Below are 19,453 nucleotides of genomic sequence, written 5' to 3' on the forward strand. Positions count from 1 at the left end.
TTTTAAATGTGTAAATCTATCACTCCCCTGCATAAAATTATATTCAATTGAGAAAAATATCCAATTTCCCTCCTCTAATTCACAATAACCTACCAAATCCTATATATGGCCTCATCTTCTAATGTTATCCCCTTAACCTCCCATGATTCATATACATTCACCTAATTCTACTTCCCTAGATATGTAGCTAATTTCAACATGATGTCTTTTGCAGTGTTGTTTCCACTACCTAGAATGCTATTTCCCTAGAACATCACATAGCTGTGTGCTTCCTGTCATATCTCAGATTAACTGCAACTTTTCAGAGAAATCTTTGCTAGTCAGACAGCCTAAAATAGAATCCCAGAGGTTTGGTATCACTTTACTTTATCTTAGTGCTCTGATGTAGTTCTTGTTTATGAATTTGACTTGTTAGATAGTAATTTTATTTATATGTCTGCATGTCTCTCCTATACAACTAGGATACTTTATAGGAGCAGAGAATTATTTACTTACTAGATATATAATTTTAGAAAAGCTACTTACACTATTTTAAAAGCTCAATATCTTCTCTAAAATAGATAAAGTAATAACATATATATCATAGGGTGGTTTTGATGTAAATAGGGGTAAAACAAATTATGGAGAACTTACATATTATATAAGATATTCAGTAAGTGATTGTTGAATGAATAAACAGAAAGAGGATAATAATAAATTAATAGGAAGAAATTATATTGTGGAAGAATGAAATATGGATACAGAATAAGGCAATGGCAATGGGGATGAAGAAGTATGAAAGCTACAGAAAAGAGAGAGAAAACAATATGTGCCTATATTTTAAGAAAAGACAAAGACAGCTATAAAAAAAAACATTGTACATTTACTACTTGTTTAATAGGGACAACTAGAACATCTGTTGTAAGTTCAGAGACAAGTGGAGGGGCAGAAACTACTGGACCATCAGCTGAAAAGTCAAGGACAACTCTGCCAACAATTGGTATGACAGAAATTATTGGATCATCAACTGAAGAATCAAGGGCAACCAGACCATCAACTGGCAGATATTCCCCAAATGTTTCATCAGCTGTAGGGTCACAAACAAGTAGACAATCAACTGAAGGATCAAGTGAAAATGGGCCAACAGAAGTAGTGACAGACATATATCTACAATCAACTGGAATATCAAGGACAACAGAAGAATCAGGGTCTACAGGAATATCAGTAATAGGTTCAGGTAAAACTGGATCATCAACCATACTGACAGTAACAAGTGCTAGATCCTCTGTCGCAGGGTCAGGGACAACCGGAACAGTGTCTGGAGCATCAGGGTCCACAGGATCATCATCGGGATCACCAGGGGCCACCAGAGCATCCATTGGCCAGCCCGAAACAAGCAGAATCTCGGTGGCAGGCTCATCTGGAGCACCTGCAGTCTCATCTGGAGCATCACAGGCAGCGGGAACCTCAGGTGCTGGCCCGGGAACAACTGCCTCATCCGTCGGGGTGACGGAAACTGCTAGACCCTCTGTCGCAGGGTCAGGGACAACCGGAACAGTGTCTGGAGCATCAGGGTCCACAGGATCATCATCGGGATCACCAGGGGCCACCGGAGCATCCATTGGCCAGCCCGAAACAAGCAGAATCTCGGTGGCAGGCTCATCTGGAGCACCTGCAGTCTCATCTGGAGCATCACAGGCAGCGGGAACTTCAGGTGCTGGCCCGGGAACAACTGCCTCATCCGTCGGGGTGACGGAAACTGCTAGACCCTCTGTCGCAGGGTCAGGGACAACCGGAACAGTGTCTGGAGCATCAGGGTCCACAGGATCATCATCGGGATCACCAGGGGCCACCGGAGCATCCATTGGCCAGCCCGAAACAAGCAGAATCTCGGTGGCAGGCTCATCTGGAGCACCTGCAGTCTCATCTGGAGCATCACAGGCAGCGGGAACCTCAGGTGCTGGCCCGGGAACAACTGCCTCATCCGTCGGGGTGACGGAAACTGCTAGACCCTCTGTCGCAGGGTCAGGGACAACCGGAACAGTGTCTGGAGCATCAGGGTCCACAGGATCATCATCGGGATCACCAGGGGCCACCGGAGCATCCATTGGCCAGCCCGAAACAAGCAGAATCTCGGTGGCAGGCTCATCTGGAGCACCTGCAGTCTCATCTGGAGCATCACAGGCAGCGGGAACCTCAGGTGCTGGCCCGGGAACAACTGCCTCATCCGTCGGGGTGACGGAAACTGCTAGACCCTCTGTCGCAGGGTCAGGGACAACCGGAACAGTGTCTGGAGCATCAGGGTCCACAGGATCATCATCGGGATCACCAGGGGCCACCGGAGCATCCATTGGCCAGCCCGAAACAAGCAGAATCTCGGTGGCAGGCTCATCTGGAGCACCTGCAGTCTCATCTGGAGCATCACAGGCAGCGGGAACCTCAGGTGCTGGCCCGGGAACAACTGCCTCATCCGTCGGGGTGACGGAAACTGCTAGACCCTCTGTCGCAGGGTCAGGGACAACCGGAACAGTGTCTGGAGCATCAGGGTCCACAGGATCATCATCGGGATCACCAGGGGCCACCGGAGCATCCATTGGCCAGCCCGAAACAAGCAGAATCTCGGTGGCAGGCTCATCTGGAGCACCTGCAGTCTCATCTGGAGCATCACAGGCAGCGGGAACCTCAGGTGCTGGCCCGGGAACAACTGCCTCATCCGTCGGGGTGACGGAAACTGCTAGACCCTCTGTCGCAGGGTCAGGGACAACCGGAACAGTGTCTGGAGCATCAGGGTCCACAGGATCATCATCGGGATCACCAGGGGCCACCGGAGCATCCATTGGCCAGCCCGAAACAAGCAGAATCTCGGTGGCAGGCTCATCTGGAGCACCTGCAGTCTCATCTGGAGCATCACAGGCAGCGGGAACCTCAGGTGCTGGCCCGGGAACAACTGCCTCATCCGTCGGGGTGACGGAAACTGCTAGACCCTCTGTCGCAGGGTCAGGGACAACCGGAACAGTGTCTGGAGCATCAGGGTCCACAGGATCATCATCGGGATCACCAGGGGCCACCGGAGCATCCATTGGCCAGCCCGAAACAAGCAGAATCTCGGTGGCAGGCTCATCTGGAGCACCTGCAGTCTCATCTGGAGCATCACAGGCAGCGGGAACCTCAGGTGCTGGCCCGGGAACAACTGCCTCATCCGTCGGGGTGACGGAAACTGCTAGACCCTCTGTCGCAGGGTCAGGGACAACCGGAACAGTGTCTGGAGCATCAGGGTCCACAGGATCATCATCGGGATCACCAGGGGCCACCGGAGCATCCATTGGCCAGCCCGAAACAAGCAGAATCTCGGTGGCAGGCTCATCTGGAGCATCACAGGCAGCGGGAACCTCAGGTGCTGGCCCGGGAACAACTGCCTCATCCGTCGGGGTGACGGAAACTGCTAGACCCTCTGTCGCAGGGTCAGGGACAACCGGAACAGTGTCTGGAGCATCAGGGTCCACAGGATCATCATCGGGATCACCAGGGGCCACCGGAGCATCCATTGGCCAGCCCGAAACAAGCAGAATCTCGGTGGCAGGCTCATCTGGAGCACCTGCAGTCTCATCTGGAGCATCACAGGCAGCGGGAACCTCAGGTGCTGGCCCGGGAACAACTGCCTCATCCGTCGGGGTGACGGAAACTGCTAGACCCTCTGTCGCAGGGTCAGGGACAACCGGAACAGTGTCTGGAGCATCAGGGTCCACAGGATCATCATCGGGATCACCAGGGGCCACCGGAGCATCCATTGGCCAGCCCGAAACAAGCAGAATCTCGGTGGCAGGCTCATCTGGAGCACCTGCAGTCTCATCTGGAGCATCACAGGCAGCGGGAACCTCAGGTGCTGGCCCGGGAACAACTGCCTCATCCGTCGGGGTGACGGAAACTGCTAGACCCTCTGTCGCAGGGTCAGGGACAACCGGAACAGTGTCTGGAGCATCAGGGTCCACAGGATCATCATCGGGATCACCAGGGGCCACCGGAGCATCCATTGGCCAGCCCGAAACAAGCAGAATCTCGGTGGCAGGCTCATCTGGAGCACCTGCAGTCTCATCTGGAGCATCACAGGCAGCGGGAACCTCAGGTGCTGGCCCGGGAACAACTGCCTCATCCGTCGGGGTGACGGAAACTGCTAGACCCTCTGTCGCAGGGTCAGGGACAACCGGAACAGTGTCTGGAGCATCAGGGTCCACAGGATCATCATCGGGATCACCAGGGGCCACCGGAGCATCCATTGGCCAGCCCGAAACAAGCAGAATCTCGGTGGCAGGCTCATCTGGAGCACCTGCAGTCTCATCTGGAGCATCACAGGCAGCGGGAACCTCAGGTGCTGGCCCGGGAACAACTGCCTCATCCGTCGGGGTGACGGAAACTGCTAGACCCTCTGTCGCAGGGTCAGGGACAACCGGAACAGTGTCTGGAGCATCAGGGTCCACAGGATCATCATCGGGATCACCAGGGGCCACCGGAGCATCCATTGGCCAGCCCGAAACAAGCAGAATCTCGGTGGCAGGCTCATCTGGAGCACCTGCAGTCTCATCTGGAGCATCACAGGCAGCGGGAACCTCAGGTGCTGGCCCGGGAACAACTGCCTCATCCGTCGGGGTGACGGAAACTGCTAGACCCTCTGTCGCAGGGTCAGGGACAACCGGAACAGTGTCTGGAGCATCAGGGTCCACAGGATCATCATCGGGATCACCAGGGGCCACCGGAGCATCCATTGGCCAGCCCGAAACAAGCAGAATCTCGGTGGCAGGCTCATCTGGAGCACCTGCAGTCTCATCTGGAGCATCACAGGCAGCGGGAACCTCAGGTGCTGGCCCGGGAACAACTGCCTCATCCGTCGGGGTGACGGAAACTGCTAGACCCTCTGTCGCAGGGTCAGGGACAACCGGAACAGTGTCTGGAGCATCAGGGTCCACAGGATCATCATCGGGATCACCAGGGGCCACCGGAGCATCCATTGGCCAGCCCGAAACAAGCAGAATCTCGGTGGCAGGCTCATCTGGAGCACCTGCAGTCTCATCTGGAGCATCACAGGCAGCGGGAACCTCAGGTGCTGGCCCGGGAACAACTGCCTCATCCGTCGGGGTGACGGAAACTGCTAGACCCTCTGTCGCAGGGTCAGGGACAACCGGAACAGTGTCTGGAGCATCAGGGTCCACAGGATCATCATCGGGATCACCAGGGGCCACCGGAGCATCCATTGGCCAGCCCGAAACAAGCAGAATCTCGGTGGCAGGCTCATCTGGAGCACCTGCAGTCTCATCTGGAGCATCACAGGCAGCGGGAACCTCAGGTGCTGGCCCGGGAACAACTGCCTCATCCGTCGGGGTGACGGAAACTGCTAGACCCTCTGTCGCAGGGTCAGGGACAACCGGAACAGTGTCTGGAGCATCAGGGTCCACAGGATCATCATCGGGATCACCAGGGGCCACCGGAGCATCCATTGGCCAGCCCGAAACAAGCAGAATCTCGGTGGCAGGCTCATCTGGAGCACCTGCAGTCTCATCTGGAGCATCACAGGCAGCGGGAACCTCAGGTGCTGGCCCGGGAACAACTGCCTCATCCGTCGGGGTGACGGAAACTGCTAGACCCTCTGTCGCAGGGTCAGGGACAACCGGAACAGTGTCTGGAGCATCAGGGTCCACAGGATCATCATCGGGATCACCAGGGGCCACCGGAGCATCCATTGGCCAGCCCGAAACAAGCAGAATCTCGGTGGCAGGCTCATCTGGAGCACCTGCAGTCTCATCTGGAGCATCACAGGCAGCGGGAACCTCAGGTGCTGGCCCGGGAACAACTGCCTCATCCGTCGGGGTGACGGAAACTGCTAGACCCTCTGTCGCAGGGTCAGGGACAACCGGAACAGTGTCTGGAGCATCAGGGTCCACAGGATCATCATCGGGATCACCAGGGGCCACCGGAGCATCCATTGGCCAGCCCGAAACAAGCAGAATCTCGGTGGCAGGCTCATCTGGAGCACCTGCAGTCTCATCTGGAGCATCACAGGCAGCGGGAACCTCAGGTGCTGGCCCGGGAACAACTGCCTCATCCGTCGGGGTGACGGAAACTGCTAGACCCTCTGTCGCAGGGTCAGGGACAACCGGAACAGTGTCTGGAGCATCAGGGTCCACAGGATCATCATCGGGATCACCAGGGGCCACCGGAGCATCCATTGGCCAGCCCGAAACAAGCAGAATCTCGGTGGCAGGCTCATCTGGAGCACCTGCAGTCTCATCTGGAGCATCACAGGCAGCGGGAACCTCAGGTGCTGGCCCGGGAACAACTGCCTCATCCGTCGGGGTGACGGAAACTGCTAGACCCTCTGTCGCAGGGTCAGGGACAACCGGAACAGTGTCTGGAGCATCAGGGTCCACAGGATCATCATCGGGATCACCAGGGGCCACCGGAGCATCCATTGGCCAGCCCGAAACAAGCAGAATCTCGGTGGCAGGCTCATCTGGAGCACCTGCAGTCTCATCTGGAGCATCACAGGCAGCGGGAACCTCAGGTGCTGGCCCGGGAACAACTGCCTCATCCGTCGGGGTGACGGAAACTGCTAGACCCTCTGTCGCAGGGTCAGGGACAACCGGAACAGTGTCTGGAGCATCAGGGTCCACAGGATCATCATCGGGATCACCAGGGGCCACCGGAGCATCCATTGGCCAGCCCGAAACAAGCAGAATCTCGGTGGCAGGCTCATCTGGAGCACCTGCAGTCTCATCTGGAGCATCACAGGCAGCGGGAACCTCAGGTGCTGGCCCGGGAACAACTGCCTCATCCGTCGGGGTGACGGAAACTGCTAGACCCTCTGTCGCAGGGTCAGGGACAACCGGAACAGTGTCTGGAGCATCAGGGTCCACAGGATCATCATCGGGATCACCAGGGGCCACCGGAGCATCCATTGGCCAGCCCGAAACAAGCAGAATCTCGGTGGCAGGCTCATCTGGAGCACCTGCAGTCTCATCTGGAGCATCACAGGCAGCGGGAACCTCAGGTGCTGGCCCGGGAACAACTGCCTCATCCGTCGGGGTGACGGAAACTGCTAGACCCTCTGTCGCAGGGTCAGGGACAACCGGAACAGTGTCTGGAGCATCAGGGTCCACAGGATCATCATCGGGATCACCAGGGGCCACCGGAGCATCCATTGGCCAGCCCGAAACAAGCAGAATCTCGGTGGCAGGCTCATCTGGAGCACCTGCAGTCTCATCTGGAGCATCACAGGCAGCGGGAACCTCAGGTGCTGGCCCGGGAACAACTGCCTCATCCGTCGGGGTGACGGAAACTGCTAGACCCTCTGTCGCAGGGTCAGGGACAACCGGAACAGTGTCTGGAGCATCAGGGTCCACAGGATCATCATCGGGATCACCAGGGGCCACCGGAGCATCCATTGGCCAGCCCGAAACAAGCAGAATCTCGGTGGCAGGCTCATCTGGAGCACCTGCAGTCTCATCTGGAGCATCACAGGCAGCGGGAACCTCAGGTGCTGGCCCGGGAACAACTGCCTCATCCGTCGGGGTGACGGAAACTGCTAGACCCTCTGTCGCAGGGTCAGGGACAACCGGAACAGTGTCTGGAGCATCAGGGTCCACAGGATCATCATCGGGATCACCAGGGGCCACCGGAGCATCCATTGGCCAGCCCGAAACAAGCAGAATCTCGGTGGCAGGCTCATCTGGAGCACCTGCAGTCTCATCTGGAGCATCACAGGCAGCGGGAACCTCAGGTGCTGGCCCGGGAACAACTGCCTCATCCGTCGGGGTGACGGAAACTGCTAGACCCTCTGTCGCAGGGTCAGGGACAACCGGAACAGTGTCTGGAGCATCAGGGTCCACAGGATCATCATCGGGATCACCAGGGGCCACCGGAGCATCCATTGGCCAGCCCGAAACAAGCAGAATCTCGGTGGCAGGCTCATCTGGAGCACCTGCAGTCTCATCTGGAGCATCACAGGCAGCGGGAACCTCAGGTGCTGGCCCGGGAACAACTGCCTCATCCGTCGGGGTGACGGAAACTGCTAGACCCTCTGTCGCAGGGTCAGGGACAACCGGAACAGTGTCTGGAGCATCAGGGTCCACAGGATCATCATCGGGATCACCAGGGGCCACCGGAGCATCCATTGGCCAGCCCGAAACAAGCAGAATCTCGGTGGCAGGCTCATCTGGAGCACCTGCAGTCTCATCTGGAGCATCACAGGCAGCGGGAACCTCAGGTGCTGGCCCGGGAACAACTGCCTCATCCGTCGGGGTGACGGAAACTGCTAGACCCTCTGTCGCAGGGTCAGGGACAACCGGAACAGTGTCTGGAGCATCAGGGTCCACAGGATCATCATCGGGATCACCAGGGGCCACCGGAGCATCCATTGGCCAGCCCGAAACAAGCAGAATCTCGGTGGCAGGCTCATCTGGAGCACCTGCAGTCTCATCTGGAGCATCACAGGCAGCGGGAACCTCAGGTGCTGGCCCGGGAACAACTGCCTCATCCGTCGGGGTGACGGAAACTGCTAGACCCTCTGTCGCAGGGTCAGGGACAACCGGAACAGTGTCTGGAGCATCAGGGTCCACAGGATCATCATCGGGATCACCAGGGGCCACCGGAGCATCCATTGGCCAGCCCGAAACAAGCAGAATCTCGGTGGCAGGCTCATCTGGAGCACCTGCAGTCTCATCTGGAGCATCACAGGCAGCGGGAACCTCAGGTGCTGGCCCGGGAACAACTGCCTCATCCGTCGGGGTGACGGAAACTGCTAGACCCTCTGTCGCAGGGTCAGGGACAACCGGAACAGTGTCTGGAGCATCAGGGTCCACAGGATCATCATCGGGATCACCAGGGGCCACCGGAGCATCCATTGGCCAGCCCGAAACAAGCAGAATCTCGGTGGCAGGCTCATCTGGAGCACCTGCAGTCTCATCTGGAGCATCACAGGCAGCGGGAACCTCAGGTGCTGGCCCGGGAACAACTGCCTCATCCGTCGGGGTGACGGAAACTGCTAGACCCTCTGTCGCAGGGTCAGGGACAACCGGAACAGTGTCTGGAGCATCAGGGTCCACAGGATCATCATCGGGATCACCAGGGGCCACCGGAGCATCCATTGGCCAGCCCGAAACAAGCAGAATCTCGGTGGCAGGCTCATCTGGAGCACCTGCAGTCTCATCTGGAGCATCACAGGCAGCGGGAACCTCAGGTGCTGGCCCGGGAACAACTGCCTCATCCGTCGGGGTGACGGAAACTGCTAGACCCTCTGTCGCAGGGTCAGGGACAACCGGAACAGTGTCTGGAGCATCAGGGTCCACAGGATCATCATCGGGATCACCAGGGGCCACCGGAGCATCCATTGGCCAGCCCGAAACAAGCAGAATCTCGGTGGCAGGCTCATCTGGAGCACCTGCAGTCTCATCTGGAGCATCACAGGCAGCGGGAACCTCAGGTGCTGGCCCGGGAACAACTGCCTCATCCGTCGGGGTGACGGAAACTGCTAGACCCTCTGTCGCAGGGTCAGGGACAACCGGAACAGTGTCTGGAGCATCAGGGTCCACAGGATCATCATCGGGATCACCAGGGGCCACCGGAGCATCCATTGGCCAGCCCGAAACAAGCAGAATCTCGGTGGCAGGCTCATCTGGAGCACCTGCAGTCTCATCTGGAGCATCACAGGCAGCGGGAACCTCAGGTGCTGGCCCGGGAACAACTGCCTCATCCGTCGGGGTGACGGAAACTGCTAGACCCTCTGTCGCAGGGTCAGGGACAACCGGAACAGTGTCTGGAGCATCAGGGTCCACAGGATCATCATCGGGATCACCAGGGGCCACCGGAGCATCCATTGGCCAGCCCGAAACAAGCAGAATCTCGGTGGCAGGCTCATCTGGAGCACCTGCAGTCTCATCTGGAGCATCACAGGCAGCGGGAACCTCAGGTGCTGGCCCGGGAACAACTGCCTCATCCGTCGGGGTGACGGAAACTGCTAGACCCTCTGTCGCAGGGTCAGGGACAACCGGAACAGTGTCTGGAGCATCAGGGTCCACAGGATCATCATCGGGATCACCAGGGGCCACCGGAGCATCCATTGGCCAGCCCGAAACAAGCAGAATCTCGGTGGCAGGCTCATCTGGAGCACCTGCAGTCTCATCTGGAGCATCACAGGCAGCGGGAACCTCAGGTGCTGGCCCGGGAACAACTGCCTCATCCGTCGGGGTGACGGAAACTGCTAGACCCTCTGTCGCAGGGTCAGGGACAACCGGAACAGTGTCTGGAGCATCAGGGTCCACAGGATCATCATCGGGATCACCAGGGGCCACCGGAGCATCCATTGGCCAGCCCGAAACAAGCAGAATCTCGGTGGCAGGCTCATCTGGAGCACCTGCAGTCTCATCTGGAGCATCACAGGCAGCGGGAACCTCAGGTGCTGGCCCGGGAACAGGTGCCACCTTTATCAGGTTGACTGAAACTGCTAGACCCTCTGTGGCAGGGTCAGGGACAACCGGAACAGTGTCTGGAGCATCAGGGTCCACAGGATCATCATCGGGATCACCAGGGGCCACCGGAGCATCCATTGGCCAGCCCGAAACAAGCAGAATCTCGGTGGCAGGCTCATCTGGAGCACCTGCAGTCTCATCTGGAGCATCACAGGCAGCGGGAACCTCAGGTGCTGGCCCGGGAACAACTGCCTCATCCGTCGGGGTGACGGAAACTGCTAGACCCTCTGTCGCAGGGTCAGGGACAACCGGAACAGTGTCTGGAGCATCAGGGTCCACAGGATCATCATCGGGATCACCAGGGGCCACCGGAGCATCCATTGGCCAGCCCGAAACAAGCAGAATCTCGGTGGCAGGCTCATCTGGAGCACCTGCAGTCTCATCTGGAGCATCACAGGCAGCGGGAACCTCAGGTGCTGGCCCGGGAACAACTGCCTCATCCGTCGGGGTGACGGAAACTGCTAGACCCTCTGTCGCAGGGTCAGGGACAACCGGAACAGTGTCTGGAGCATCAGGGTCCACAGGATCATCATCGGGATCACCAGGGGCCACCGGAGCATCCATTGGCCAGCCCGAAACAAGCAGAATCTCGGTGGCAGGCTCATCTGGAGCACCTGCAGTCTCATCTGGAGCATCACAGGCAGCGGGAACCTCAGGTGCTGGCCCGGGAACAACTGCCTCATCCGTCGGGGTGACGGAAACTGCTAGACCCTCTGTCGCAGGGTCAGGGACAACCGGAACAGTGTCTGGAGCATCAGGGTCCACAGGATCATCATCGGGATCACCAGGGGCCACCGGAGCATCCATTGGCCAGCCCGAAACAAGCAGAATCTCGGTGGCAGGCTCATCTGGAGCACCTGCAGTCTCATCTGGAGCATCACAGGCAGCGGGAACCTCAGGTGCTGGCCCGGGAACAACTGCCTCATCCGTCGGGGTGACGGAAACTGCTAGACCCTCTGTCGCAGGGTCAGGGACAACCGGAACAGTGTCTGGAGCATCAGGGTCCACAGGATCATCATCGGGATCACCAGGGGCCACCGGAGCATCCATTGGCCAGCCCGAAACAAGCAGAATCTCGGTGGCAGGCTCATCTGGAGCACCTGCAGTCTCATCTGGAGCATCACAGGCAGCGGGAACCTCAGGTGCTGGCCCGGGAACAGGTGCCACCTTTATCAGGTTGACTGAAACTGCTAGACCCTCTGTGGCAGGGTCAGGGACAACCGGAACAGTGTCTGGAGCATCAGGGTCCACAGGATCATCATCGGGATCACCAGGGGCCACCGGAGCATCCATTGGCCAGCCCGAAACAAGCAGAATCTCGGTGGCAGGCTCATCTGGAGCACCTGCAGTCTCATCTGGAGCATCACAGGCAGCGGGAACCTCAGGTGCTGGCCCGGGAACAACTGCCTCATCCGTCGGGGTGACGGAAACTGCTAGACCCTCTGTCGCAGGGTCAGGGACAACCGGAACAGTGTCTGGAGCATCAGGGTCCACAGGATCATCATCGGGATCACCAGGGGCCACCGGAGCATCCATTGGCCAGCCCGAAACAAGCAGAATCTCGGTGGCAGGCTCATCTGGAGCACCTGCAGTCTCATCTGGAGCATCACAGGCAGCGGGAACCTCAGGTGCTGGCCCGGGAACAACTGCCTCATCCGTCGGGGTGACGGAAACTGCTAGACCCTCTGTCGCAGGGTCAGGGACAACCGGAACAGTGTCTGGAGCATCAGGGTCCACAGGATCATCATCGGGATCACCAGGGGCCACCGGAGCATCCATTGGCCAGCCCGAAACAAGCAGAATCTCGGTGGCAGGCTCATCTGGAGCACCTGCAGTCTCATCTGGAGCATCACAGGCAGCGGGAACCTCAGGTGCTGGCCCGGGAACAACTGCCTCATCCGTCGGGGTGACGGAAACTGCTAGACCCTCTGTCGCAGGGTCAGGGACAACCGGAACAGTGTCTGGAGCATCAGGGTCCACAGGATCATCATCGGGATCACCAGGGGCCACCGGAGCATCCATTGGCCAGCCCGAAACAAGCAGAATCTCGGTGGCAGGCTCATCTGGAGCACCTGCAGTCTCATCTGGAGCATCACAGGCAGCGGGAACCTCAGGTGCTGGCCCGGGAACAACTGCCTCATCCGTCGGGGTGACGGAAACTGCTAGACCCTCTGTCGCAGGGTCAGGGACAACCGGAACAGTGTCTGGAGCATCAGGGTCCACAGGATCATCATCGGGATCACCAGGGGCCACCGGAGCATCCATTGGCCAGCCCGAAACAAGCAGAATCTCGGTGGCAGGCTCATCTGGAGCACCTGCAGTCTCATCTGGAGCATCACAGGCAGCGGGAACCTCAGGTGCTGGCCCGGGAACAACTGCCTCATCCGTCGGGGTGACGGAAACTGCTAGACCCTCTGTCGCAGGGTCAGGGACAACCGGAACAGTGTCTGGAGCATCAGGGTCCACAGGATCATCATCGGGATCACCAGGGGCCACCGGAGCATCCATTGGCCAGCCCGAAACAAGCAGAATCTCGGTGGCAGGCTCATCTGGAGCACCTGCAGTCTCATCTGGAGCATCACAGGCAGCGGGAACCTCAGGTGCTGGCCCGGGAACAACTGCCTCATCCGTCGGGGTGACGGAAACTGCTAGACCCTCTGTCGCAGGGTCAGGGACAACCGGAACAGTGTCTGGAGCATCAGGGTCCACAGGATCATCATCGGGATCACCAGGGGCCACCGGAGCATCCATTGGCCAGCCCGAAACAAGCAGAATCTCGGTGGCAGGCTCATCTGGAGCACCTGCAGTCTCATCTGGAGCATCACAGGCAGCGGGAACCTCAGGTGCTGGCCCGGGAACAACTGCCTCATCCGTCGGGGTGACGGAAACTGCTAGACCCTCTGTCGCAGGGTCAGGGACAACCGGAACAGTGTCTGGAGCATCAGGGTCCACAGGATCATCATCGGGATCACCAGGGGCCACCGGAGCATCCATTGGCCAGCCCGAAACAAGCAGAATCTCGGTGGCAGGCTCATCTGGAGCACCTGCAGTCTCATCTGGAGCATCACAGGCAGCGGGAACCTCAGGTGCTGGCCCGGGAACAACTGCCTCATCCGTCGGGGTGACGGAAACTGCTAGACCCTCTGTCGCAGGGTCAGGGACAACCGGAACAGTGTCTGGAGCATCAGGGTCCACAGGATCATCATCGGGATCACCAGGGGCCACCGGAGCATCCATTGGCCAGCCCGAAACAAGCAGAATCTCGGTGGCAGGCTCATCTGGAGCACCTGCAGTCTCATCTGGAGCATCACAGGCAGCGGGAACCTCAGGTGCTGGCCCGGGAACAACTGCCTCATCCGTCGGGGTGACGGAAACTGCTAGACCCTCTGTCGCAGGGTCAGGGACAACCGGAACAGTGTCTGGAGCATCAGGGTCCACAGGATCATCATCGGGATCACCAGGGGCCACCGGAGCATCCATTGGCCAGCCCGAAACAAGCAGAATCTCGGTGGCAGGCTCATCTGGAGCACCTGCAGTCTCATCTGGAGCATCACAGGCAGCGGGAACTTCAGGTGCTGGCCCGGGAACAACTGCCTCATCCGTCGGGGTGACGGAAACTGCTAGACCCTCTGTCGCAGGGTCAGGGACAACCGGAACAGTGTCTGGAGCATCAGGGTCCACAGGATCATCATCGGGATCACCAGGGGCCACCGGAGCATCCATTGGCCAGCCCGAAACAAGCAGAATCTCGGTGGCAGGCTCATCTGGAGCACCTGCAGTCTCATCTGGAGCATCACAGGCAGCGGGAACCTCAGGTGCTGGCCCGGGAACAACTGCCTCATCCGTCGGGGTGACGGAAACTGCTAGACCCTCTGTCGCAGGGTCAGGGACAACCGGAACAGTGTCTGGAGCATCAGGGTCCACAGGATCATCATCGGGATCACCAGGGGCCACCGGAGCATCCATTGGCCAGCCCGAAACAAGCAGAATCTCGGTGGCAGGCTCATCTGGAGCACCTGCAGTCTCATCTGGAGCATCACAGGCAGCGGGAACCTCAGGTGCTGGCCCGGGAACAACTGCCTCATCCGTCGGGGTGACGGAAACTGCTAGACCCTCTGTCGCAGGGTCAGGGACAACCGGAACAGTGTCTGGAGCATCAGGGTCCACAGGATCATCATCGGGATCACCAGGGGCCACCGGAGCATCCATTGGCCAGCCCGAAACAAGCAGAATCTCGGTGGCAGGCTCATCTGGAGCACCTGCAGTCTCATCTGGAGCAGCACAGGCAGCGGGAACCTCAGGTGCTGGCCCGGGAACAGGTGCCACCTTTATCAGGTTGACTGAAACTGCTAGACCCTCTGTGGCAGGGTCAGGGACAACCGGAACAGTGTCTGGAGCATCAGGGTCCACAGGATCATCATCGGGATCACCAGGGGCCACCGGAGCATCCATTGGCCAGCCCGAAACAAGCAGAATCTCGGTGGCAGGCTCATCTGGAGCACCTGCAGTCTCATCTGGAGCATCACAGGCAGCGGGAACCTCAGGTGCTGGCCCGGGAACAACTGCCTCATCCGTCGGGGTGACGGAAACTGCTAGACCCTCTGTCGCAGGGTCAGGGACAACCGGAACAGTGTCTGGAGCATCAGGGTCCACAGGATCATCATCGGGATCACCAGGGGCCACCGGAGCATCCATTGGCCAGCCCGAAACAAGCAGAATCTCGGTGGCAGGCTCATCTGGAGCACCTGCAGTCTCATCTGGAGCATCACAGGCAGCGGGAACTTCAGGTGCTGGCCCGGGAACAACTGCCTCATCCGTCGGGGTGACGGAAACTGCTAGACCCTCTGTCGCAGGGTCAGGGACAACCGGAACAGTGTCTGGAGCATCAGGGTCCACAGGATCATCATCGGGATCACCAGGGGCCACCGGAGCATCCATTGGCCAGCCCGAAACAAGCAGAATCTCGGTGGCAGGCTCATCTGGAGCACCTGCAGTCTCATCTGGAGCATCACAGGCAGCGGGAACCTCAGGTGCTGGCCCGGGAACAACTGCCTCATCCGTCGGGGTGACGGAAACTGCTAGACCCTCTGTCGCAGGGTCAGGGACAACCGGAACAGTGTCTGGAGCATCAGGGTCCACAGGATCATCATCGGGATCACCAGGGGCCACCGGAGCATCCATTGGCCAGCCCGAAACAAGCAGAATCTCGGTGGCAGGCTCATCTGGAGCACCTGCAGTCTCATCTGGAGCATCACAGGCAGCGGGAACCTCAGGTGCTGGCCCGGGAACAACTGCCTCATCCGTCGGGGTGACGGAAACTGCTAGACCCTCTGTCGCAGGGTCAGGGACAACCGGAACAGTGTCTGGAGCATCAGGGTCCACAGGATCATCATCGGGATCACCAGGGGCCACCGGAGCATCCATTGGCCAGCCCGAAACAAGCAGAATCTCGGTGGCAGGCTCATCTGGAGCACCTGCAGTCTCATCTGGAGCATCACAGGCAGCGGGAACCTCAGGTGCTGGCCCGGGAACAACTGCCTCATCCGTCGGGGTGACGGAAACTGCTAGACCCTCTGTCGCAGGGTCAGGGACAACCGGAACAGTGTCTGGAGCATCAGGGTCCACAGGATCATCATCGGGATCACCAGGGGCCACCGGAGCATCCATTGGCCAGCCCGAAACAAGCAGAATCTCGGTGGCAGGCTCATCTGGAGCACCTGCAGTCTCATCTGGAGCATCACAGGCAGCGGGAACCTCAGGTGCTGGCCCGGGAACAACTGCCTCATCCGTCGGGGTGACGGAAACTGCTAGACCCTCTGTCGCAGGGTCAGGGACAACCGGAACAGTGTCTGGAGCATCAGGGTCCACAGGATCATCATCGGGATCACCAGGGGCCACCGGAGCATCCATTGGCCAGCCCGAAACAAGCAGAATCTCGGTGGCAGGCTCATCTGGAGCACCTGCAGTCTCATCTGGAGCATCACAGGCAGCGGGAACCTCAGGTGCTGGCCCGGGAACAACTGCCTCATCCGTCGGGGTGACGGAAACTGCTAGACCCTCTGTCGCAGGGTCAGGGACAACCGGAACAGTGTCTGGAGCATCAGGGTCCACAGGATCATCATCGGGATCACCAGGGGCCACCGGAGCATCCATTGGCCAGCCCGAAACAAGCAGAATCTCGGTGGCAGGCTCATCTGGAGCACCTGCAGTCTCATCTGGAGCATCACAGGCAGCGGGAACCTCAGGTGCTGGCCCGGGAACAACTGCCTCATCCGTCGGGGTGACGGAAACTGCTAGACCCTCTGTCGCAGGGTCAGGGACAACCGGAACAGTGTCTGGAGCATCAGGGTCCACAGGATCATCATCGGGATCACCAGGGGCCACCGGAGCATCCATTGGCCAGCCCGAAACAAGCAGAATCTCGGTGGCAGGCTCATCTGGAGCACCTGCAGTCTCATCTGGAGCATCACAGGCAGCGGGAACCTCAGGTGCTGGCCCGGGAACAACTGCCTCATCCGTCGGGGTGACGGAAACTGCTAGACCCTCTGTCGCAGGGTCAGGGACAACCGGAACAGTGTCTGGAGCATCAGGGTCCACAGGATCATCATCGGGATCACCAGGGGCCACCGGAGCATCCATTGGCCAGCCCGAAACAAGCAGAATCTCGGTGGCAGGCTCATCTGGAGCACCTGCAGTCTCATCTGGAGCATCACAGGCAGCGGGAACTTCAGGTGCTGGCCCGGGAACAACTGCCTCATCCGTCGGGGTGACGGAAACTGCTAGACCCTCTGTCGCAGGGTCAGGGACAACCGGAACAGTGTCTGGAGCATCAGGGTCCACAGGATCATCATCGGGATCACCAGGGGCCACCGGAGCATCCATTGGCCAGCCCGAAACAAGCAGAATCTCGGTGGCAGGCTCATCTGGAGCACCTGCAGTCTCATCTGGAGCATCACAGGCAGCGGGAACCTCAGGTGCTGGCCCGGGAACAGGTGCCTCCTTTATCAGGTTGACTGAAACTGCTAGACCCTCTGTGGCAGGGTCAGGGACAACCGGAACAGTGTCTGGAGCATCAGGGTCCACAGGATCATCATCGGGATCACAAGGGGCCACCGGAGCATCCATTGGCCAGCCCGAAACAAGCAGAATCTCGGTGGCAGGCTCATCTGGAGCACCTGCAGTCTCATCTGGAGCATCACAGGCAGCGGGAACTTCAGGTGCTGGCCCGGGAACAACTGCCTCATCCGTCGGGGTGACGGAAACTGCTAGACCCTCTGTCGCAGGGTCAGGGACAACCGGAACAGTGTCTGGAGCATCAGGGTCCACAGGATCATCATCGGGATCACCAGGGGCCACCGGAGCATCCATTGGCCAGCCCGAAACAAGCAGAATCTCGGTGGCAGGCTCATCTGGAGCACCTGCAGTCTCATCTGGAGCATCACAGGCAGCGGGAACCTCAGGTGCTGGCCCGGGAACAACTGCCTCATCCGTCGGGGTGACGGAAACTGCTAGACCCTCTGTCGCAGGGTCAGGGACAACCGGAACAGTGTCTGGAGCATCAGGGTCCACAGGATCATCATCGGGATCACCAGGGGCCACCGGAGCATCCATTGGCCAGCCCGAAACAAGCAGAATCTCGGTGGCAGGCTCATCTGGAGCACCTGCAGTCTCATCTGGAGCATCACAGGCAGCGGGAACCTCAGGTGCTGGCCCGGGAACAACTGCCTCATCCGTCGGGGTGACGGAAACTGCTAGACCCTCTGTCGCAGGGTCAGGGACAACCGGAACAGTGTCTGGAGCATCAGGGTCCACAGGATCATCATCGGGATCACCAGGGGCCACCGGAGCATCCATTGGCCAGCCCGAAACAAGCAGAATCTCGGTGGCAGGCTCATCTGGAGCACCTGCAGTCTCATCTGGAGCATCACAGGCAGCGGGAACCTCAGGTGCTGGCCCGGGAACAACTGCCTCATCCGTCGGGGTGACGGAAACTGCTAGACCCTCTGTCGCAGGGTCAGGGACAACCGGAACAGTGTCTGGAGCATCAGGGTCCACAGGATCATCATCGGGATCACCAGGGGCCACCGGAGCATCCATTGGCCAGCCCGAAACAAGCAGAATCTCGGTGGCAGGCTCATCTGGAGCACCTGCAGTCTCATCTGGAGCATCACAGGCAGCGGGAACCTCAGGTGCTGGCCCGGGAACAACTGCCTCATCCGTCGGGGTGACGGAAACTGCTAGACCCTCTGTCGCAGGGTCAGGGACAACCGGAACAGTGTCTGGAGCATCAGGGTCCACAGGATCATCATCGGGATCACCAGGGGCCACCGGAGCATCCATTGGCCAGCCCGAAACAAGCAGAATCTCGGTGGCAGGCTCATCTGGAGCACCTGCAGTCTCATCTGGAGCATCACAGGCAGCGGGAACCTCAGGTGCTGGCCCGGGAACAACTGCCTCATCCGTCGGGGTGACGGAAACTGCTAGACCCTCTGTCGCAGGGTCAGGGACAACCGGAACAGTGTCTGGAGCATCAGGGTCCACAGGATCATCATCGGGATCACCAGGGGCCACCGGAGCATCCATTGGCCAGCCCGAAACAAGCAGAATCTCGGTGGCAGGCTCATCTGGAGCACCTGCAGTCTCATCTGGAGCATCACAGGCAGCGGGAACCTCAGGTGCTGGCCCGGGAACAACTGCCTCATCCGTCGGGGTGACGGAAACTGCTAGACCCTCTGTCGCAGGGTCAGGGACAACCGGAACAGTGTCTGGAGCATCAGGGTCCACAGGATCATCATCGGGATCACCAGGGGCCACCGGAGCATCCATTGGCCAGCCCGAAACAAGCAGAATCTCGGTGGCAGGCTCATCTGGAGCACCTGCAGTCTCATCTGGAGCATCACAGGCAGCGGGAACCTCAGGTGCTGGCCCGGGAACAGGTGCCTCCTTTATCAGGTTGACTG

The 19,453-nt window shown here is 59.0% G+C and overlaps 1 protein-coding gene across 2 annotated transcripts in view; it reads left to right on the forward strand.

Moving 5' to 3' along the window:
- Positions 1–19,453, forward strand: part of MUC19 (mucin 19, oligomeric) — a 166,716-nt gene that overhangs the window by 89,097 nt on the left and 58,166 nt on the right. Inside the window, 5 exon segments of one of the 2 annotated variants that reach the window (NM_001113286.1) lie at positions 881–10,420; positions 10,664–11,635; positions 11,879–14,737; positions 14,981–17,467; positions 17,711–19,411. In NM_001113286.1, the coding sequence (NP_001106757.1) occupies positions 881–10,420; positions 10,664–11,635; positions 11,879–14,737; positions 14,981–17,467; positions 17,711–19,411 (17,559 nt within the window). 2 annotated transcript variants of the gene reach the window in all.

Source organism: Sus scrofa, chromosome 5, assembly GCF_054392235.1.
Source record: "Sus scrofa isolate SSC_HxYL_T2T_F1_AM1 chromosome 5, Sscrofa_HxYL_maternal_Yorkshire_Landrace_v2.0, whole genome shotgun sequence".
NCBI lineage: Eukaryota > Metazoa > Chordata > Mammalia > Artiodactyla > Suidae > Sus > Sus scrofa.